We start from the raw sequence: 24,164 nt of genomic DNA on the forward strand, positions 1-24,164 counted from the left end.
AGAATTCGATGTCACTCAGCAAAACACTTGGTTCACAGACTATGGATGATAATTCATTGTTATCGGTTCGACATTACATCATCTTTCTTCATAAACAAACATCATGCATAAGAACTGGCGTCGAGTGCATCGTATGCAGTATGTGGAATCAATGCAACAATTATAGAAAGTGCAGGTAATTTACTCTCGAAACAATTGCCTTCGGAAAATGGAATTATTTCCCATTCAAGCATAATTGCCAATTCATTGAAACGAACAACAGTTTTTCGTTTCCGCGTTTCAAATTAACCATCGCTGAGGGAAATGACTAACTGTACAGTACATAGATTATGCTCAACATTTTTTCTCTGTTGCAACGAAGAGTATTCGACATTGAGTATGCCTGGGGTAACAATATGGAAGAAATTATGAGGCATCATTAATAGGAGGGCCATAGTGTATAATAAGGAACTGAAAGCCGCATATTATCTGGTAGAAATTCAAATATTTACTACGTCGGCCAGTAAAGGTAAATTTTGTGAGTTCTGTTGTCTGGAGGAAGTTATTTTCAAAAAGACCAAGAGAAAACGTTGAATGTTCACCACAAAGCTTGTTTTGTTATCGGCTTCCGTTTAATTGACTGAACGAAACCTGAACAAAAAGAACAGACTATAGTGCAAGTTTTTGTATAATGAGGAGGTTACGTTGACCACTGGGGCCGTTATCGCAAGAATCCACTGAACCTTGCTTAAATTTTCATAAGAAATTGTGGCGCAATTTCAGTTCAGTTCAGTTCTTACTGAAATGCAGTTAGAGTTACTGATAGCCGCTATGTTCAGTGAAAAAAATGGCGATCGGCGTAACCTCCTCATAAACTACCTTGGATCGGCGTAACCTCCTCATATGCAACGCAAAGTCTGTGTGGTGAGTTTAAAATTGACATACAAGATTGAATGAATTTTCTCCCGACGTCCCACAAACATTTATGGAACTCTTGGAGCTCGTACAAGAATTGTATTTCATTCACTCACGTTAACTTTTGTCGCTCAGTTTATACTGTCAAAGTTAACTGTGAGGTTAGATTCTTCACGGCCGATTTTGTCCGTGAAGAATTAACTTGTCAGTGAAACCTGACATTTCTGATGTAAAAAAGTTTTCGATTTTCGTATTGATGAAAAATAATTATTTTTGAGTGGGATGACATTGTGTTTAAATAGTGAAAAACAATTAATTAAATTTGCGGCAGTTGTCAAAATTTACTTTCATTAACTCGGCACGTTCACTCAAGGTTCTGAACCTGTGGCTTTGGCGCTAGAGCTCTCGACTCATAATCGAGAGGTTCCGTGTTCAAATGCGCGGCTGGGCAAGATGATTTTTCCTTCATTCGCTTTCTATGTAACACTTACTCGTAGATATTCTAATAGTCCGTTGCCAATTCGCAACGTTAAAAATATCGTAGTGACTATTCGCAGGCGCCTGCCAATAGCCAAATTATTACTAAAGATGCTATTGGCAGGCGCCTGTCAATAGCATTTTTCATTTTACAAAGACTATTTGCAGGTGAAATGGCCTGCCAATAGCATCTACGTAAAAATACCGAATGTCCTATTTAATTTCATACACAAAACCTAATGTAATATCTATGTTCCCACAACGAATGGGCGACGAAAAAATAGAATTTCTGTGCGCGCCCTTGTGGACTATGTTCACTTTAAACTGTCATGTGTATTGCGGAAATATGTCTTGCGAAAGTCGCAAAATTAGAATTTTATAGTGAAATGACAATAGATGCAAACAAGAATAGACCGGCTATAGGCCGAAAGCACACGAGCAATTCTGCGTTGGTGGTATCGACAATTATGCTGCGTTTTCCATTGTTAAGCCTGTGGTGAATATAGAGTTACAATGGAAAACGCAGCATAATTGTCGATCCCATCAATGCAAAATTACTCGTGTGTTTTCCGCCATAAGCCTTTTTTGTTTCTCTCAATTTTCTCAATTCCGGAGCTGCCAACTGCAAACTATGTGAGTTATAAATAGACAAGCAGGAAGCAGTTTCATCAATCGACATCCAGCTGTTCAACAGTAAACATCTCCGCCAACTTTATTTCAGTTTCCAATTTAGTATTCAACTACCAATTGGGTAGTCAACTTCCAAATTATCGAATTATAAATAGGCAAACAGCCTAAATAATTTCATCAGTTGGTGTGCAGCTCTCAAACAGTTAAGCTGTCAGCGAACTTACGTCGTTTAGCACTCCGTTTACGAGTGAACAATTGAAGCTCCTCCCACTTTCCATTGTTAGAACGTAAACGGAGAGCTAAACGGAGTAAGTCCGCTGGCAGCCTTAACATCTCTACCACGTCTCTATCAGCATTGTAGTCGCAACTACCAAAAATTCAAGCTTTAAATAGGCAGGCAGGCAGAATCATTTCGTCAATTGATGTTCTCAAATAGTACACATCTCTGCCGAAAATTACGTTTGGTAGTCAATTTTAATATCGCACTGATAAAAAAAATTTCGTCAACATACGTCCAGTATGTATGAAATGGCTGTCAGACAGCTTCATTTCTGCCTTACTTCGGATATGTATATTCCAACGTCTGACATGTATATCGTAGTACGATATTATCGTACATGTCCAACGTATAATCATACACACTTCTCATGACTATTCGTGTCACTCGTATGATTGTACGTCGAACATGTACGATATACATGTCAGACGTTGGAATATACATATCCGAAGTAAGGCAGAAATGAAGCTGTCTGCCAGCCATTTCATACATACTGGACGTATGTTGACGATTTTTTTTATCAGTGCGGTAGTCAGCTACCAACCACAAAATTTTCTAATTGCGTTAACTGTGTGTGTTTAGCTAGCTATCGGTTATCAGATAACAAATAATTATTATTTGACTGGTGTTGATTTCGCTCCTAGTGGCAAGGCCATGAAGACTAATGTGCCTGCCTGTGATGGCCTGTTGTTGCCTGAACAAACACTATATGCGAAAATATCTAAACTGACATTGGAATTGATGCGTTTCAATAGGAGTCAGTTGGCGGTGATACCATACCCTTAATGAGTCTAAAATGACCCAACCATATTGAATCACAAAACATTATTTGCTCCGAAAAAAAAAAGAATTTGTAAAACGTTCGCATTAGTTCCACTCCACGCCCACATTATTGAGGCATTGAGGAAGTAGCAAAACGTTAAATTCTCTGCATCGTGAATTGTAATGAAGTCAGAGACCTACAATACAACAAAAGCCAATCTAAAAAAAAACTTTCTCTAATGACATCTGACATCACAAAGCGAACACAACAAGGGTCATTATACCTTGCCTACGATTTGTTTCCATACAATATTCAAATTGCATGAGCTTAATTCCAATTTTCTTTTCAATTAATTTCATTTTTTTTTCTTCTTTTCATAAATGGTATCCACCATGCGATTGTACACATCTATTGAATGAGTCCGCATTCGTTTACTGTGTACATGTACAATGAATGCAAGTCAATCATAATATCGTACACAGTAATTGTTTAGCCAAATTTGGGTAAATGAGCGACGCGCTTATGTTGTATGTAAATAATTGAAATTAAAAAAAATATTTTGGCTGCTTCAGGCGAGACCCGTGCGATGCATTTTTAGATGTGCCGAATTCGTTCAGAGTATTAGGAGTGATATCGCCAAATCTTCAGGTGATTTTTTTAACTTTGGAAACAAGCGGTCTCCGATTTTAATGAGTGATGTTGGATTCGTCTTTCAATTCTAGGAAACACGTGTCTTTCACTTTTTCTTAAAAAAATTGTTTTCTTTGAAAAGCGCTCAAAAGTGAAGACATGTCAGAGGGTACCGAAAACAGTTTTTCGGCAATAACTCAAGAAAAAATTATTTTAAATTGTTGTAATGTTGTACGATTGTCGGCATTGAAAAGACCTACAGGTGGAGTATACGCACCACTTGGTGCTAGTTGATCCACTAGAGTTATGACTAGAAATATAGTGAATGTTCGGAGAGTCCGCCTTCTCTGCAGCTTCGATGTACCACGGAACTGAGTATGGGGTGTTGTAGCTGGCCTCACCCACTATCGTTGCACATATAAATGAATTCAGTACTTTTGGGCTGCAAGCCTACAGAAGTCTTGAAAAAAAGTTGGTGCCAAAATGTAGATTTTTTCCTTCTGTCTGAGGGCCCAACTGCCAGAACAGCGATTTGGGCAATCATACGGAAACTGTTAGAAGTATTGAACTTTAGAATGCTTTATTGATTAAGCTTTTTTATAGATAGAATATGCAATTATGTCAAAGTTTATAAACACTGAAGGTAATGCAAACCCTCAGCGGATCAGAGGTCCGATCAGAGGTTTTGAATCCAGACTTTCAGTTGAATTCGTTTTTGTAATGTTGCCATCATCACTTTTTCTTGTGACTAATGTTGTTGCACCTGCTAAGTTTGTATGGAATCGAATTCACTTCACCACCAGCTGCAACTTGGCGCGACCGAATTCAATATGTGTGCAACATAACGAAACGAAATTTACCTGAAAGTGAGGATGTGTGCGTAACCATAGTATATAAACGCGGAAGGTAATACAAATGCGCAGTCACGCAGGGATCCCTACTTTCAGGTGAATTTAGTTTCGTTATATTGCATACATATTGAATTCGTTTGCATCAAGTTGCAGCTAGTGCGGTGAATTCGATCAAGGCTGTATACTTTGGGGAGGTCACGCAGATACAGATACGCGGGTTACACACCACAGTTGATGATAAAATGGCCGATTTCATACAAAAATTCACCTACTCTGATGATTCTCGTCGTCTTGATGATGTGGTGAATTTTGTGTATATGTACAGTCATCAGAAGTGGTGTGTTCCCGCGTATCTAATAAAATGGCGGTCTGCGTGACCTCCCCAAAGTATACAGCCTTGGAATTCGATTTCATAAAATCCAAACGAACTTAGCAGGTAAAATGATGCGTTTTATCGATGTTACTAAATAAATAAAATTTCCGTACTTAGCAGGTGCAATAACTTTAGTCATAAGAAAATATGATGATGACAACATTACAAAAATTAATTCACCTCAAAGTCGGGACCAAAAATAACTCTGAACCGCTGAGTTACAGTGGGTGACTTAGAAATAATCAATGAAAGTATAAACCAGGTATGGTCTGTTCATACAAACTGGAGGACATAGCGATTTCATATAAACAAACTCACCTCTCATGAGAGGTGAGTTTGTTTATATGAAATCGAAATGTTCTCCGCTACATACAAAGTTGACATTGTGTTGACGTTCATTGGAAATAATGCTCCTACCAAAAAGTACTCCGTGTGAGAGTCAAAATTGAATTTTTTCAATTTTTTCTTTGTTTATTTGACAGCTCGCTCTCTCACGGAGTACTTTTTGTTGAGTGAAATGGACACTTAAGTATGGTTTCTATTCAACAAAAAGTACTCCGTGAGAGAGTGAGCTGTCAAGTAAACAAAGCAAAAATAGAAAATTTGCGATTTTGTCTCTCACACTGAGAACTTTTTTGGTAAGTGGAAATCAAGCCTTATTTCATCGATTGCATGCTCCGTTTTTCATAGTTCATTGGTAAATTCATTTACCGAATTTAGTAATATTTACCAAAATTTAACGAAATTTACCGGAAATTACCGAAAATTTACCGGTTTTGATTTTCGTTAAATTTATTAAATTTTCAGAAAATATCGGTAAAATTGGGTAAAATCACTAAATTGGGCAAATGAAAGTCCTATGGCATGGGACAACGCGCTTGTGCACCGGGCTTTCAATAATTTTTGTTTCCCATATCAACATGTCAACGGACACGGATATGAACATTCGGTGAATTATAAGACTCGTCACTCGGTACGGGTCTAACAATTGTTCAAACTCTTAATCCGTTTGCGACTCTAAATTCGTCTTACATTTTGGATTTGATTTACAAAAAAAACGCAAGTTCAACAACCGAAACAAATTTTTTCTGGGTTAAGATTGTTGCTCGACGTGCAGCCTTTCGAACAAATTGAAATATAAATAAAAACAAAAACAGAAAAATTATTTGGAAAATTAGTGGCAATATTTCAGTTGACACACTTTTCGCTTTATGGAGAGAGAGACGCAGAAGAAAGAAAGAAAGAAAAAACAGCACACACAACAATCACGGACCGGAATTATAGAAAATTAGGCACGTCACATTCATATTATTATATTGTTGTGTGGTCGTTGTGCTTGATTCAAATTAAATTGAAATTTGTTTTCGATACGAAATTTAGAAAGACTTTTCTAAGGTTTCGCAACCAAAACGTACGTACCTGCCAACTTAATGGCAAGTTGTGCTTGATTCTTGGCTAAAGTCTTTATAAAAGCATTTGATTGCAAATGGTTATTTGATTGCCGCTTTAATGTTGTTAAGTCAATACTTTCGTCTGTGCAAGCAAGCACACGAATGCGAGATTCTTCAATTAAATTCTCTCGTAAGTTAAGGTAATCTTAACGACCGACGCGACGTATTTGGGCAATATAATAGTTATTTACATAACAGGGTATGAATAGTCAGTTTTTGGGTGAATGTTGTTGCTCGGAGGCGTAGCCGAGGCAGCGAAAACCACAAGGATGAGATTTTTCATTTACATCGAGAGAGAGAGTCAAAATCAGGACTTAAACCATGAGAAGCAAGCAATAGATATTTACGCCACAACTACGGAAAAATAGAGTTTTTGCGTCTGTTGATCCGAGGCGAAGTCGACGTCGATAACGTCATTTTTCGTCCGAGTTATGTTAAATATTTGACATGCTAAGGACACGCAATAAAAATACTACATTGATGGACACCGCAAACCGTCCGTCTTATAATTCCTTTTTCACTTTTATTGTATATAAAAGCAATCATCACTGGAAGGCTTGAAGAGTGGGTGAAGAGCTTCTAATTCCATGGATTTTTAGAGTCTGTAATACACGAAAACTAGAACTTCGAATGAAAATCACGAGCCTGAGAACCTGGTAATAATTTCAGACCATGGCAACTTCCATCGACAATTTTGCTGGGGCTCTTTATGAGAAAACGTTTTCCCGATATTTCATATATTTTCACAGATTTTTCCTAAAACATTTTTTTTGAGGAAAATTAGGAAAATCTAGGGAAATATTGTAAAACTCAAGAAAATGTGGAAAAATTGTTTTCCCTAACATAGTCCCTGGAACTTTGTGGTGATCATTTCGTAGAACGACCGTAGTGTGGTGAATATTAAAAGAAAATCCTTCGTAAAGATAAGGTCGGGCCGACGCTTACATTTTGAGAATTAGAATAACGGACGATTTCGATCCAGTTTATTCCACTCAATAATAGCACTCTACCATTACACCCGTTTTTGTATTCAACACACAAGTTAATTCGGCGGAAAGAGAGGCACACAAAATTCCATTATTACCTGAAATCAACAATTTCTCAAAGTTTGTACAATTGTTAGACGTTACAACGTTGGTTGAATGCTGCACTTGGTTCAAATGTTTCCGAGATTTAATCAAATTTGTTGTTGGTTTTTGGTGAGGTTTTCGTCTTCTCTCCACTTACTTTAAATGAAAACAAATGAGAGTGCATGTTCTTTGTCGGCAACAACACGAATACTGATTCAAAAGCAGACTAAGTATACAATTTTCCTCCTTTCCGCCTTGTTAATACTTGGGTTGGGTTGCTTTCTGATACTTCCAAGATTGAAGTAAAGGAATTGTGGAAAATTGAATGAAGCCATAACAAGGAAGATGAGATACATAACACATTCTGCAGGAGGTTTGATTGGCTTGCACATCAATCACAATTTTGTAAGCCCAAACACAGAAAGTTTTGTTTCCATATTGATTCCATTCTTCCCTCGTATCTAGTCTTCCTAGTCTTATAACGACGATTTAAAAATTTGATTTTTTCCCCTCCGGAGGAAGTTTAATAATTCTCGAAGAGTTCGAAGGGATCATTCATAAATTACGTATCGCTTTTTCAGTGATGTCATCAAAATTTAATCATAAATAACTGAAGCAACCTGCGAAGTTAAAAGTCCCAATGCTCCCAATGTACCCAACTAAAGCATAAATCACTTCATAGAGCACGTACTTCTCGACTTATTTAGGTTTTTCGTTTTGATGACAGCACTGAAAAACGTTACATAATTTATGAATGATCCCTCACAAATAAGACTTTATAAAGTATAGTTTCCACTTAAAAAGAGCACTCCGTTTAGCCTCCGTCTACATGACAGTTGTAAAATAGAACAAAAGAACTGTCACGCAAACGAAGTGGAAATTGAATTTATTTCAATTTTTTACTCCGTTTACGTGACAGTTCCTTTGTTCTATTTTACAACTGTCATGTAAAAGGAGGCTAAACGGAGTGCTCCTTTTAAGTGGAAACTATACTTAACTCTCCAGCAGTGTCCCTATTGTTGGTATTATTATACTGTTGCTGTGGACACGATTCGGGCCCTAATACACGTCTTGCGACTGTGATTTTAGTATAACTGTAGATATAGTTGGAGATGCGAACGGGAAAAATCGGAAACGATAAAAGAAATCAAATTATAGTCGAAAATATTACATCCGATCAGCGAACGTAACAATAACGAACAAAAAATTCCTTACACTTTTCACCTAACGGCATATTTCCGCCCATGACATTTTGTAAATCACACTGCATCCTTCATCAAGCATCACTGTAATCCTTTGAAAGAAGAACTTATTGTCACACCACCACCGCACACACACACACAAACAATGTTATTTATTATCCCGTCGTCTCTCTGCCAATTTCCGTTTCTTTATTGACACCAAGAATGTTTTATATTGAAATTGTCGTCGTTCGGAAAATGGAGAGTGAGAGAGGAAAATATGCGGAAGGGAACGAATATTGCTCGAGATCCTTGTCACGTGAATTGATATAAACACAACGACGGCACGTAACAGGAAAAAAACGTTTTTCGTTCGGTTAACACAACTGTTCCCGATAAAATACACCGAACAACGGATCTTCACCGAATTTCTGTGCTGATAATCGAGCAGCAAAAACAGACGAAATAAACGCAACAAATTCTCAAAGCGAAATCTCAGTAAAATTAATTTGCCACCAAAAAAAACGGAAAGAAACGTTCACATCACATCTGTCCGGTGAAAGAAATGAAACTGTTTCACTTTGATGGTGATATGCCAATGCCTCTGATCCAAAACTAACGAAAATATGTTTTGCACCGAACGGTTATAATATTCTGCATTTTTATTATATATTCGTGTTGTTGGGTTACACTACACGATACGTTAATACGGCGGCGGTAATGGCTCTTGGTGTATTACATTCATTTCAGTTTTTAGAGCTGTAAACAAAAAACTTTCTCCTTTTGTGTTCGGAAAAAAATAGCTGCAACAACAACAACAACAACAACCAGCAACTACATATCGGAAAATAGTCATTTGGAGGAAGTGTTTTTTAACTGAATGAGGTAGTGACGACTCTATCTATAGATTAGTTGTGTTGTGTGTAAACAACAAGCTTTTTTGTTGTGTTGTGGTTCGCTTGAGGTATGCATTTTATGAGCATTTTTATTCAAAACGTACGGCGTGTAGAGAGTAAGTTTTGTTTTGATTCTGTCTTCCTATGTGTAATGCGATTTAGATAGCAAAAGTTCATTTACATCGCGACGACGGTTGTATGTGGGGGAGATCAAAGTTTCGTTTATGGAAAAAAGTGTGTGGCAAAGAATTTCATTGTCATTCGCAATTAGGGTCCGGTAGGGAAATGGATAGTTTCTTGTGTGGCTCATTGATAATTGATCGTTATTGAACTCGGTAACCCTTTCCGTAGCGATCCTATCACTCCAGTAATTTCAATCAAACCATAGGCAAGGATTTGTTCAGTCAGGACTACTCGTAGCAGTTACTATCGACAAGAGCAAATTTATTCAAAGTAACACCGCACTCCAATCTTTTCTTACTCATTCTCTTATCTCACTCCTCTCCCAAAAATTTTCTAAAACGAGCCATAAGAACAGTCGGAGCGTTTGCTGCAACTGAGGCCCGTACGAACCCGTATATCTATTGCGTACGTGACCCTAGTGCGTCTGTTCCCATACTTTTAGTCCAGACGCTTGTGTCACGAAAAGTGGCTCTGTGGGATTCGAGGTTTTAAGATTTTTTGTGAATGGATTCTGATAGAGTATCAAAAGTTGTAGAACTAAATTTTTTTCTTGAGGTCGATGAACCGGTATTACCGGTAAAATTACCGCTTTAGTGTAAAACTAAGAATCGCTATAACTCGAGATAGAAGTGACTTGGTTCGGATTTCTTTTTTTTGTTAGAAAGGTACATTAATTACCTAAGTTTTATGGAAGAACTTTTTTTTTGGAAAAACAAAATGACGGAAATATGGTCATTTTCCGTAGACACTACACAAAAAAACCGCTAACTTTGAAGCCATTTTTGGCCGGTGTCTTACGACCGGATTTCGTGTAAGTAGGCTCGATCGACAGGTACAGGTCTCAACTACAGCCAAAAAAGTTCCGAAAGTGATAAAAAAAAATTTGCCCGAGATATTGAGCAAAAAGTGCGGTTAATACACAATTGGATTTTTCTTGCACCAAATTACACTGTTTCCTTTCGATTTTCGAGACATTTAAATTTTAAATGAGCCGGAAAATGACAGAAAATTGTAGTACTAACGTTAATACATCCGAAACAATGCATAAAAATTTTTCTATATGGGACAGACGCGTCAAAAATGGTCACAGGATGACACAAGCGTCTGGACTAGTAAGCCTTTCGAATGATATCTGTACATCTTAGAAATTGCACATAGCGCAATTACGAAGCCCCGTACGACGTTCCTTTCAAATGTAACATAAATTTCAAATTGACCTAAAATTTTAATTTATTGCTTATAAATACATATAGGACCTAGTAGCGGCCTTAGTCCAAGAACCTAAATATACAGTTTTGTCAACAACATTCTATTGGGTGGTCGACTACCTTACAAATAAAACAAAAATTAGCAAAATCGAATGAAATTTACTCGATTTATGTGCAAAAAACACTTAGGGCCGAGTAGCCTTTTACTTCTAGTGCCTTAACTCACGGTCCATTAAACCGATTTCAATGATTTTTTCCTGAATTGGTATCGACAATACCTATCGTTAGCCGTTTCATTTGCATTTCCATCGTTTATTTTGCCGTAGATATCCCCAAAAGACCTTAAAACACTTTGATGGCCCTAACTCACGAGGGGCCGACCCGAATATGCCCATCTACGAACTTAGCCTCACTATTTCGTGAAACAAAAAAAAACAAATTTGGGTTAAGAACGAGAAAGCGATCGTAAATAATAGAAAAGGTCCGGACTGGTCATACTGTGAATTCTCGCGATACTCGAAGGGCCTTTAGGATTTTTGTATGAAAATTTTTAATGTTTGGGCCCTTTATAAATGAGTTCTGCGTAACCCCGAATAGCTTTTCCGAACCAGTCAGACCATGGAGACTACATCTTGACTAGTCACCAGTTATTTCTTTTTACATACTCCGTATTTTGGACAGAATGGACCATTTAACTTATGTAGTCTAGGACACACTTTCTGAACAGTCCTGAACAATTTTACGACGGGTAGCGATCATCGATTGGTAAGAGCAAAAATCATGTTGAATACACATTTTGAAAGATCAAAGATGGTGAAAAAACATGAGAAGGTGGAGGTCCAACGACTACAAGAGTGAAGATTTTCAAACGGAAATTAGTGCCAAGTTAGAAAATCCAACTGGCCAAAACGAAACACTGGACAACATGAACAACAAGATCGTTATGGGAAACCAGATGCAAATGTGTCTGTGGGAAAGAATCAAAACTCAGCAAAGAAACACTAGATCTGATTGCGAAGCGAATAGAACTGATAAAGAATGGAGAAAGAGACTCGGTAGAGTACCGAGACTTAACGAAAATCATCAACTACTATGCTCCAAACTGATGAATACCAATGAGAAAAGTTTTATTTTCTCGCCACAAGAGAGAGACAAAGTGCTGCACTTTTCTCACTAGAAATGTCATTCGAGAACTCGTCAACAAAGCGTAATTTTGTCATGGCCTATTGAAGGGAGATAATAAGGCAAAACACAACGCGAACATGACGATGCACTTCTACCTTCTACCATTCAGTCGGAAAAGTTCAAATTGACAGACAAAACTGGAACGATTCAATCGGACCGAAATGTTCAATAGAACATTGCGCAGGAATTTTACGAAGATTTATTCTCATCAGTTCAACCAAAGCCAACTACTACAACCGAAGAGAACCAGCCCGAGAGACCAGTAATTACAAATGTTGGATCGAATGTTTCATATCTCTCTAAACAATATTTGGAATTCTACACAACTAACGAGAAACTTGAAACTGAAATTCTTCAAATCAAATTGCATCTCAGTATTGCTCTACGGCTGCGAAACTAAAAAAATGACATCGACAATCGAGAACAAAATACAAGTCTTCGTAAATCGATGCCTTAGAAGAATCCTGAGAATACGCTGGCCAGAAAAGATTTCAAACATCGACTTGTGGAACCTAACCAAATTCGAGAAAATGAAAGTGATGATCAAACGTCGGAAATGGAATTGGATCGGACACACAATTCGACGCCCTGCGGAAAGCATCGAGAAAACCACACTGGACTGGAACCCACAGGGAAGACGGAAAAGAGGCAGACCCAAAATCAGATGGAAACGAACAGGCGTCGACGAAGCGAGGAAACCCGGGAAAGAATGGACGGAAGTCAAGGCGCTAGCTCCAAACCGAATTCGATAGAGACAATTTGTAGACTCTCTATGCTCCCTCGAAGGAGTAAGAATCAGATGATGATGATGATGATGATGGATCGGAAGAGCTGCCTGGAATAACTGTTAAAGAAGTCATGGTGGCGTTAACAGAAATTCAGGTAGGACTCTAAATTAAAAAAAATCTGACCAATCAATCGTCTACCTGTCTACAATATCTGCATACGATGACGAATTGAAGGGATCGAAGAATCAAGGATACCGAAATGGAAAGAAAATAGTTGGACTGATTGCCAATGATAATTGTTACAGGCAGAGGCGGTGAAATTTCATCATGAGTTGTTTTTCAGCTGATCCACCCACCCAAACAATCAGAACGTTGATATTTCTCTATACGGTTTTACCACTACCATCCTCGTGCTTGTACCAGCTTCGACCGTATAAACTAAACAGATTTGATATCTGAGATCTGATTGCATGTGTGGATCAGCTAAAAACAGCTGAAACAAATTCAAGCTGACCCTGACTGTACTGCAGTTAGACAGTTAGGTGCGACATTAAGTTTGAACTGCGAAAATTCGTATAGCAAAGGTTTGGTGGGTCATAAGATGGCCTACATTTCCGGAGATTGATACCGCCAGCTTATTTTCAGAATTAAAATAAATTATGGCCAATTGAGACGATTTTTAGTCAAAGGAATTAGAGTGAGAGGACATTAAGTATTTTAAATATGGAGGTGATGCGCTGTGTGCACGGTTACATGAGCTGATTATGAAGATTTGGGAACGTGAAGAAATGCCAGAAGAATGGGAACTCGGAATCATTTGTTCAGTGTATAAGAAGGGTGACAAATTGGATTGTAGCAACTACAGAGGAATTAATCTATTGAACACAGCGTACAAAATATTTGCGGATATTTTATGGCAGCGTCTCATGGCGTATTCGGAACTGGTGAATACCAGGGTAGATTCCGCAACGATCGCTCAACAACAGTTGTTTAGCATCAGGCAGATCATGGAGAAATGCAGAGAGTTCAATGTTGCTCTACACCATTTGTTTGTTGATTTCGAAACGGCATATGACAGCGTTTTTCGGAGGAAACTATGGAATGCGATGGTGGAACTTGGTTACCCCAAAAAACTTATTCATTTGGCTAGAATGACTCTGTCACATGTGGGAGCCAAGGTCAGAATTCGGAACAATCTATCTGATACCTTTGAAGCCTTGGAAGGACTTAGACAAGGCGATGGACTGGCAACTTTTGTTCTTCAACATTGTTCTTGAGAAGGTGATAAGAGAGAGCGACGTGGAAACCAGCGGTACAATCTTCAGAAAGTTGAGTCAGTTGTTAGGATATGCTGATGACCTAGACTTAATTGGATGGAACATTGACATCGTTAAAGAGAATTTCACGAAAATTGAAGATAGGGGTGCTGAGTACGGTCTCAAGTTCAGTGAGAGAAAAACCAAGTACATGACAACTTCATCGCTGATTCGACCAGTTGTAGCATATGGATCGGAAGCTTGGTGCATGACACAAAGTGACAAACAGACACTTTTGGTTTTTGAAAGGAGAATTCTTCGAACAATTTTTGGAGGTGTCAATGTGAACGGCAAGAACGGAAAGAAGATACAACCATGAGCTGTATCAGCTTTACAAGGAGCCTGATATAGTCAAATTCATCAAAATCAATCGATTAAGATGGCTCGGTCATGTGCAAAGAATGAACGAGGAACGTGTACCACTGAAACTGCTAAATACAAATCCCGATGGAAGACGCAGACCAGGAAGACCAAGAGCGAGATGGAAATATGCAATTGAGTCTGATCTAAAAGTACTAAGAGTGAGCGACTGGAGAACGTTGGCGCGGAATAGGTCCGATTGGAGAAGATTGCCCGCCTAAGTAAGTAAGTAGGACATTAAGTCCGTGTTGCTTAAGTCTTAAATTTTTGTTGCAACAAATTCGTACAACAAAGACCTTAGAAAGTTAAAATCGAACGCCAGATGGTTCGTGTGCACATGGAACCTATATTTATTAAATGCTTCAACGAACGAGTTTGTATATGGAAAATCTCCGTAAATTCTTCCATTTTGGTATGGCATCCACTCAAACACGGCAATTATAATTGCCTTTCTTTTCGTCTCTATAACTTAGTGTCTATCCGAAACAATGTTTTCTTCATTGGTTGGATTTCCTTTTTGCAATAATTTTGCATCGCTATGTTACCGTGTACACGAACAGCTGCTTGTTAAATTTAATTAAATTTATGCATTTCCAACATAAAATCGTGAAATGCTAAGAAACGAAAAAGACTTCGTTCATAATAATCAAAAGAGAAAAAAAAACGAAAATCACAAAACTATCACGTCCATAAAGTAAAATCCAAAGATTATAAACTGCAAAATGGTAACAATTCAAGCGCTTAAAATATAATAATTTAAATTAAACTTTGTATCTATCTCTCTCCGGTTGTTATTTGTATTTTATCGGACTTTTTTTTCGTTCTTCTCAACTATAATGTCCGCATGCTCCAATGCTACCATAAAGTGGTGCACAGTTTTACCAGATTAATTCCAGTTGCTCTCTGGCCAATATAAATTCCATATTTTTCATGATTTTATAAGAACAATTTCCGATAGGATTTATTGGCGTTGCTTTTCTGTTTAGATATAAATGTTTTGCAATACAGAAAAAAACAAACATTTTCAATGCAAAATCATTTTGTTATGCACACAAAGTGTGTGTGTGGTGATGGAACCGGTGCGCCGCCACTGGTCGCAGAGCCTTAACTGTAGTTGAACGAAAAGACTGACCTTTTTTCATCCCCTTTTCGGGGCTCTAATACATATAAACTCTTCGTCCCCACTAGTTACTGAGATGCACATAGAACTTCAAGAATTTAAGTGAAATTTTTGAACATTTTTGACGTAAATACCGGAACGCTTTGGGGTGAAATGACGCTAGTTCCTAGAATTCCATCATTCCCTCTTTTAGAACTCAAACCGACAAACATTTCCATCTGTTTTTTAGCTCTTTTCGGGATACAAGAAAGGCATAAGGTTTGAGGAACTTACGTTCAGGAGTGATGAAATCGTAGGAACTGACCTGTGGAGATCTTATGCCTTTTTTGTATCGAGAAAATAGCTCAAGAAAACAGATGGAAATGTTTATTGTCCTTGTGTTCTAGAACGGAATGATGGAATCCTCTAGACAACCCAAAATTTTCCTAAATCCTGAAGAAGAAAGTTTGAAAAAATTATAGAAATGCATGTCATCCCTGAGTTCTAGAACTAGTCCTCCTGGAGTGACCGGAGTGACGCAATCCTGGGAACTGTACTTTAGACACCTTAATCTTTCCACAAGTTCAGAAATGCTTGAGTTTTAGAGTTGGGAAAAAGTTGGACCTTCCAGAGTGATGGAATTCCAGCAACTGACCTCTATATACCTCAATGTTACGCCAAACCAGAAATATTTACAGATCATTCAAATGCCTTGTGATTTTGATAGTTGAAATCCTTCGAGGCGTTGGTGAATTCAGACATTTTCCTGAAGAAAAAATGTGAAAAAAGAGGCTCCAGAACCTTTGACGTGTCAAAGCTCGGCCAGCTATCGTTGATAGGGTTTCGTTTGTTTTTGCGGATTTGCAAACACTTTCAGTGGTTGAAACACTTTGGATCAGGGACTATGTTTGTGAAAATGTTTTCATCAAATTTTGATATTTTTTGGGAAAGTTAAGGAAAATTGTGGGAAATTTGAGGAAAATGTGTGAAAGGACGGGAAAAGGTTTTCCTGCTTTGGATGGACCGATGAGAGTTTGTCAGTATAAGAACGAAAATTGCCATTTTCTGATGTACAGAGGCATGGTTCTCTCTATTGTTTCTTCGCTACCGCATTTCGAAATGCTCTCAGTTTATTTGATTGGCTTATAATCGTGGATCAAGAAGCTGCTCTTAACGTAGAAATTTGAATGTAATTTTCATTATGTCCTCCTTCTCATATCTCAACTGATCCATTGGGAGGTAACGCAATGAATATTAGTCTTAATCAAGAACAGGCACCGTTTCGCTTGGATCAATCCATCTGCTGAGGTGGCGCACGGGTCTATATGTATGGTGCATAGCGATGTGAATTTAGACATATTTTTAACTGCCGCAATTCGGTTAATTCATTGCAGGTAATATTTTATGGTTTATTTATTAACATTTGGATTTCAAATTTTTACCAACAATTTGTGAGAAAGTTTAAACCAAATTGACTGCAGTTATGTGTGGGGAAGGCTGAGTAAAGTTTTGCGAAAAAGTTGAAATATTGAAAACAGATGATGACCGTTTTATGTTCGACCTAACATTTTAGTTTGCTATGGTAGAAATGGTGGCAGGACTGGACATTTTTACACGATCAATATCGTCAGGAACGATAATATCGCCCTGTAGATGATAATATCGTTTTTTTAACGATATTATCGTCCACATGACGATACTATCACCAACATGACGATACTTTTGTCCCCATGACGACATTATCGTCCACATGACGATACTATCATCAACATGACGATACTATCATCAACATGACGATACTATCATCAACATGACGATACTATCATCAACATGACGATACTATCATCAACATGACGATACTATCATCAACATGACGATACTATTGTCCCCATGACGACATTATCGTTTTTTGAATGATAATATTGTTCCTGACGATATTGACCGTGCAAAATGTCGCCTCTCCCTTAAAAAATAAAAATCAAAAATCAAAAACGACAACACTTACAATCTCGACTCATTCCAACGGCTAAACATTTTTTGAATCGGCAAAATTGGCAACGATTACGATTCAGTCGAATAACCAAACATTTTCCGTCACGAAGGCAACGATATTCGATTTGCTTTTGAATGCTCCGGCGAAAGAATCCCTGAAAGTATACAAAATCGAGTTGAAATTAATTTTTTTAAGAAATAACTGGGTCACTAAACACTTTTATCCAAAGTGTATAAGGCAAGAGACGAACGACCCTCAGCGGATCACAAAAATACGAATAATGTATCGCGGAACCTTTGGGTCAAAGTAGGGTTCTGGGTTCCATGTACTTAGTGTTCAATTTGACTTTTATCGACCTGACCTGCGAGATAGATAGTTCTGCCTAGGGCAATAGAATTTAAAATTTTCGATAATTTATTCATCTCATGACCACCACATCTTAACCGGCGCAACGGTAATTTTCCATATCATTTTTCGCTGGAAACAAGATGATTTGACGATAAAAAGAAACTGAAAACGCGTCACATCAACACAAAGGAAAACCTTTTCCGAAAATGTTGTGTGGACACAAGTGTTTCTAAATTTAGTAGAATGAAAAAAGAGAAAAAATTATAAAAGAAGGTGCGCTGTTTCGTATCTTTTATCAGAACGTTTATAACCTTCGCAGCAAGAGAATAATTAGTTTTTGCAATGAAACTTGTGCACGTTTTGTTGATTGCTGTAAATTTAGTACAAGTAAGGAAATACGGTTTGGTGCTTCCTCCATGTTTCTGGTAATTAATATCTCTTTGCAAATTAGTTAAATCTTGGAGCAAGACCGGGCTTTTTACGCAGATACATTTTCCAAGATGAAAATCGTAAACATCACGAACATGGCTTCACTACATGGCCGCCTGACATAAATTGCGTACCGACTGGCACAACATGGCAACCAACTGATAGCCCTACATCGGATTGTGCTCCAACTTGCACGACATGGCGTCCGTCAACTGATGATCCCACCGGAACAACTTGGCAACCAACTGATAGACCTACTGTAGACTGTGCCCCAACTTGTACAACATTCGTTCCAACAACTGCTGACCCAACAAACAGTCCTACATCGGATTGTGCCCCAACTTGTACGACATTCGTTCCTACAACTGCTGAACCAACTCACAGTCCTACATCGGATTGTGCTCCAACTTGCACTACATGGCGTCCGTCAACTGATGATCCCACCGGAACAACATGGCAACCAACTGATAGACCTACTGTAGACTGTGCCCCAACTTGTACAACATTCGTTCCAACAACTGCTGACCCAACAAACAGTCCTACATCAGATTGTGCCCCAACTTGTACGACATTCGTTCCAACAACAGCTGAACCAACTCACAGTCCTACATCGGATTGTGCTCCAACTTGCACGACATGGCGTCCGTCAACTGATGATCCCACCGGAACAACAAGGCAAACAACTGATAGACCTACTGTAGACTGTGCCCCAACTTGTACAACATTCGTTCCAACAACTGCTGACCCAACAAACAGTCCTACATCAGATTGTGCCCCAACTTGTACGACATTCGTTCCAACAACAGCTGAACCAACTCACAGTCCTACATCGGATTGTGCTCCAACTTGCACGACATGGCGTCCGTCAACTGATGATCCCACCGGAACAACATGGCAACCAACTGACAGACCTACTGTAGACTGTGCCCCAACCTGTACAACATTCATTCCAACAACTGCTGACCCAACAAACAGTCCTACATCGGATTGCGCCCCAACTTGTACGACATTCGTTCCTACAACTGCTGAACCAACTCACAGTCCTACATCGGATTGTGCTCCAACTTGCACTACATGGCGTCCGTCAACTGATGATCCCACCGGAACAACATGGCAACCAACTGATCGCCCCACTGTAGACTGTGCTCCAACTTGTACAACATATCGTCCTTCAACTGATAATCCCACTGGCACAACATGGCAACCAACTGATCGCCCCACTGTAGACTGTGCTCCAACTTGTACAACATATCGTCCTTCAACTGATAATCCCACTGGAACAACATGGCAACCAACTGATCGCCCCACTGTAGACTGTGCTCCAACTTGTACAACATATCGTCCTTCAACTGATAATCCCACTGGCACAACATGGCAACCAACTGATCGTCCCACTGTAGACTGTGCTCCAACTTGTACAACATATCGTCCTTCAACTGATAATCCCACTGGCACAACATGGCAACCAACTGATCGCCCCACTGTAGACTGTGCTCCAACTTGTACAACATATCGTCCTTCAACTGATAATCCCACTGGCACAACATGGCAACCAACTGATCGCCCCACTGTAGACTGTGCTCCAACTTGTACAACATATCGTCCTTCAACTGATAATCCCACTGGAACAACATGGCAACCAACTGATCGCCCCACTGTAGACTGTGCTCCAACTTGTACAACATATCGTCCTTCAATTGATAATCCCACTGGCACTACATGGCAACCAACTGATCGCCCCACTGTAGACTGTGCTCCAACTTGTACAACATATCGTCCCACTTGAAATATTGTAATTAGTGTACATTTCTCACCTTGGGAAACACTTTCTTTCAAATGTCAATCAATGTTGAAATAAATTTGGTCACTGTAACTGAACTTGATGCATTTAGCAAGGCACACGCTCATATCAGTCCGTCATAGAGCCACGGTTTGTGAGACTACCTCGGTACTTCTTTATAGAACACCAAACATTTCGCACTTGTTAGTGTAAGTAAACACCACGAGGCCAGCATGTTTGGTGATGCATGGAGTTTTGCAAATTTCATTTTCATAAGATTTATAATTCGCCAAATGTGCCCATGCAAAATGGTATGGCCTCATTTTACCAATCTTATGTAGCCAGTGATTTTTCAAGCAACAAATTCATTGTAATCGTTCTACAAATCGAAACAGTGTGCGAAATCATTTCGGTTGGCCATATTGTTACTCAATTAACACGAAAAGGGTTTGCTTTTGGTCGCAAAGAAGCGGCAGCACGAATGAGAGCTCTAGGTCGATTACAAAAGACGAAATAAAGAGACCGCCTTAATTGTCAATACAATTTCTGAGATCTGTAAATGCCCTGCATAGAATCTCCTGATCAAACCAATGAATATCAGACTTTACTTAAGTGATAAGTGATGCTAAATAGCCATTTCAAATTCATGCAGAAAATTGATTTTAAACAGTCAATGAAGATGCAAACTATCGTTAATAAATCGTACCTTACAACCTTCACAGGATGTTACACCGTAATGATAACCAGACGCCTTGTCTCCGCACACTTTACACGGAACGAATTGTTTTGACGGTACACCTGTTGAATTTGAATTCGAATCGGCTGTAGCAAATTGTTGTTCTGCAAATCAAAGAAAAACAAACGGTCAAAAAACAACAAAACAAAAATTTAAAAATGCGAAAAAGTGTTCGTTATCGTTCGATAGCATCTCTCTTTTGTCACGAGCTGTTACTTTCAAGATTTAACATAAAAAAATGTGTTTTTTTCTCTCTCTCTCTCCCGTTTTGATGTTATATTCGGTGTGTGGAAGACGTATAATTAATTATTATAATAGACCGTGCGGTAGAATACAGTTAAGATAAATTATCATTTAAGTCGCCTGCAATGAAGATATAATATGTTTTGGCAGGGTAATAGTGTATTTGGTTTACCATTTGACAGACAATGTAAGAACGGAACGGAAGTAAAAATTTGTAAATTACTGTAACGAACTGAAATATTAGCAGCTACGCAATACTAACCTGTTACAGACGGTAAGCATATGACCAGTATTATTAATCTGTTGATTTCAAATCTTGTACTTCAATATTTAATAACATGCATTTTACTACATAAAGGACCATATTACCCAGAGATTGTCATTATTTTTGTCGTCGCTATCGATAACCCATGTATGTGACAGGTTAAGGAGATTCCCGTCCACATATCTTAAGCACGAAACTTAAGAAACCATCCAATAACAGTACGTATGGTTTCTAGGTAGTCAGCGTAGATATTTCGAAATTTATCGCCTATTTGCGACCGTGTTATGTGTAAACAGTTTAAAATACACTAATTGCACCCAAACGGCTTTGCAAAAGTTCATTTTTCCTTGTGGAAACTGGCCTAACAATTGGGTGTGTCAGCAGAAGCAAAGTGAAACTTCCTTGTGAAAACTGGCCTAACAAATGGGTGAGTCGGTAGAAGCAACGTGCATCTTCCTTGTGGAAACTGACCTAACAAATGGGTGAGCCGGTAGAAGCAAAGTGAATCTTCCAGAGCCTTTTATAACATATAAGCTCGGGGGAAAAGTGCACCCCAGTCCCCCGTCGGTGCGACCCAGTGGTTCTAGGTGCGACCCAGTGCACCACAGTACTACAAAATAATATTTTAGGATCCCTATAATTCAAATAAATCGTATATAATGACATAAAACGCACCCACTCTGGATGCGATAATTGCAAAAATACACAAAATTTTAAATTTTCTGTGTCTGAGGTTACGTTAAACCATTTGGTGACTTTGATAATTTTGGTGAAATTTAAAAGAAAACTGAGTTTGTCTGAGGACGAAATAAACGAAATCGCTATTTGATCCGGCTTATATGGATGTACCATACCTGGTTTGTGCTTTCATTGGTGCCCAGGGCCTTTTTTAACATACAAGGTCGGAGGAAAAATGCACCCAGTCCCCTATCAGTGCACCCCACTGTTTATAAATCCGCCCAGTGAAAAACTCATTGTAATCTGTCACATAATTTGTTTCTTCAAATTTAATCTAATTATTTTAGCGCTGCAATTCAAAACTAATCATCCGCTGTAATTCAAAGCTGCGCCTATATTTTTGTATTTATTTGATAATTGCTGATAATTTCATCGGCAGCGAGACATGAATTAAGAGGGGTTAAGAGGGCCGTCCTAGGACGTTGGAGTTTACATCGCGCGTAAGCGTAAGAGAAATAGAACGTTTTGAAAGCAGAATATCTGAAAATTTTCTCGCTCGCTCCGCTCGCGATTTGTACCTTTATCTCGAAATAGACTAGAAGAGACCGATTTTTTGAAGCCATGAGATCTTGCAAAACTAGTGACCAGCCTTTCTTCAAAAATTTTTGCCTGCGGCGAAAAAAGCAATATCTTGAACCGACTAATGTATGTTTATCTGCGTTCACTACTGTTAACGAAAACAAAAAATAAACATGGGCCCCTTGGCGAGAAAAATTGTCCCTTTCGAGAGAAAAAATGGGGCCCTGCGGAAAGTTGTGCACCCCAGTGAAAAATCCTTATAAAAGGCACTGAATCTTCCTTGTGTAAACTGACCTAACAGTTGGGTGTGTCGATAGAAGCAACGCTTCACGCGATCCATGGGAAAGGGAAGAGTAATTATACTCTGTTTGTTTGTTTGTTTTGGTGATTGTTCTGCATATTAGATAACGCCACCCCTGGAGTTAGTCTGGCTTCCAGGTAAAATAAAGTTTTGTACCATTGGTCGATTACAAGTTTTGTACCATTGGTCGATTACACTACTGCACGCTTTGTTCTAAGTTAAGGATGGGCAACATCACATACCCTGTTCCATGTGATAGATGGGTAAAACGCTTTTCTGATTAAACTCTGTCCAAGTTTGGGTCACTACACTGACTGAATCAGTATTCTGACAGGATCAGTACGTTGACAAAAAGAAAATTTTTTCGTTTTTTCGTTCTCCGTTTTTCTTTATGTTTTCGTTTTTTTGGTTTTTCGTTGTCGGGTTTTTCTCATTTTTGGATTAGTGGTCGTGCAGTTTTGTTAGTGTCAGTGTCAATGCTTTTAGTTTGTGTGTTTTTTGCGGTTTTCGGTTTTTTTGTTTTGTGTGAAATTTGAGTGGTTTTTGTGTGAAGGCGAGTGGATTTTTTGTGTGGAAGCGAGTGAGGTAATCCGTGCGTGAGCTGGTGGGGTGAGTGATTTTTAGTTTGTTTTTAAGTCGGTTTTTGTTCCGTGTTTGTTTTTTGATTGAAATGAATTTTCTCTTTATTGAGCTACGTTTTACGGGTACATTTTCATAGTAGCTTCTCACTAAGTTTCGACATTTCCATCGAAAGGTGGCAGAACTTTTATTGTAAATTTTCAAATTACTAGTTCAATCAGAAAATTTACTGCTGTCTCGTGTAACGGACCAGTGGAAACGACTGAAGATGGTTAGACCACGCTAACCTCTGACCGCCACTGGTTCCAGAGGTCGAAACAGCATTTTATCTCCACTTTCGCTTCACGCGATCCATGGGAAAGGGAAGAGTAATTATGCTCCGTTTGTTTGTTTGTTTTGGTGATTGTTCTGCATATTAGATAACGCCACCCCTGGAGTTAGTCTGGCTTCCAGGTAAAATAAAGTTTTGTACCATTGGTCGATTACAACGTGAATCTTCCTTGTACAAACTGGCCTAACAATCGGGTGTGTCAGCAGAAGCAACGTGAATCTTCCTTGTGAAAACTGGCCTAACAAATGGGTGAGTCGGTAGAAGCAACGTGAATCTTCCTTGTGTAAACTGGCCTAACAATTGGGTGTGTCAGCAGAAGCAACGTGAATC

The 24,164-nt window shown here is 38.7% G+C and overlaps 2 protein-coding genes and 1 long non-coding RNA gene across 9 annotated transcripts in view; 2 read left to right on the forward strand and 1 right to left on the reverse strand.

The window, feature by feature from the left end:
- The window catches only part of LOC119077322 (ecdysone-induced protein 78C), an 85,761-nt gene that overhangs the window by 2,720 nt on the left and 58,877 nt on the right, over positions 1–24,164 (reverse strand). For both annotated transcript variants that reach the window (XM_037184503.1, XM_037184502.1), the window contains 2 exons: positions 20,829–20,962; positions 17,578–17,719 (listed from right to left, as the gene is read on the reverse strand). In XM_037184503.1, the coding sequence (XP_037040398.1) occupies positions 17,578–17,719; positions 20,829–20,962 (276 nt within the window). The remainder of the gene's footprint in view (positions 1–17,577; positions 17,720–20,828; positions 20,963–24,164) is intronic.
- LOC119077354 lies at positions 1,279–15,671 on the forward strand. The gene is made up of 3 exons (XR_005087777.1): positions 1,279–1,434; positions 14,524–14,527; positions 15,662–15,671. It is a non-coding gene; the product is annotated as an uncharacterized LOC119077354 (long non-coding RNA).
- LOC119077317 (salivary glue protein Sgs-3-like) lies at positions 18,152–20,214 on the forward strand. Of its 6 annotated transcripts, none has more exons than XM_037184495.1 (3): positions 18,152–18,300; positions 18,365–19,452; positions 19,540–20,214. In XM_037184495.1, the coding sequence occupies exons 1-3, from the start codon at positions 18,256–18,258 to the stop codon at positions 20,126–20,128; spliced, it is 1,722 nt and encodes a 573-aa protein (XP_037040390.1). In that variant the 5' UTR covers positions 18,152–18,255; the 3' UTR covers positions 20,129–20,214. The 6 variants fall into 6 exon arrangements, with proteins under 6 accessions (XP_037040390.1, XP_037040392.1, XP_037040388.1 ...); XM_037184497.1 differs by having other exon boundaries at positions 18,365–19,315; positions 19,730–20,214; XM_037184493.1 differs by having other exon boundaries at positions 18,365–19,284; positions 19,351–20,214.

Source organism: Bradysia coprophila, unplaced genomic scaffold (assembly GCF_014529535.1).
Source record: "Bradysia coprophila strain Holo2 unplaced genomic scaffold, BU_Bcop_v1 contig_235, whole genome shotgun sequence".
In the NCBI taxonomy this organism is placed as follows: domain Eukaryota; kingdom Metazoa; phylum Arthropoda; class Insecta; order Diptera; family Sciaridae; genus Bradysia; species Bradysia coprophila.

What these genes read in the sequence shown, in the direction of transcription:
- LOC119077317 (XM_037184492.1), top strand. Translation starts at nt 18,256, where the DNA reads ATGAAACTTGTGCACGTTTTGTTGATTGCTGTAAATTTAGTACAA. An exon ending in TTGCTGTAAATTTAGTACAA is followed by an intron (nt 18,301 to 18,364) that starts GTAAGGAAATAC and finishes TTTGCAAATTAG; the next exon opens with TTAAATCTTGGAGCAAGACC.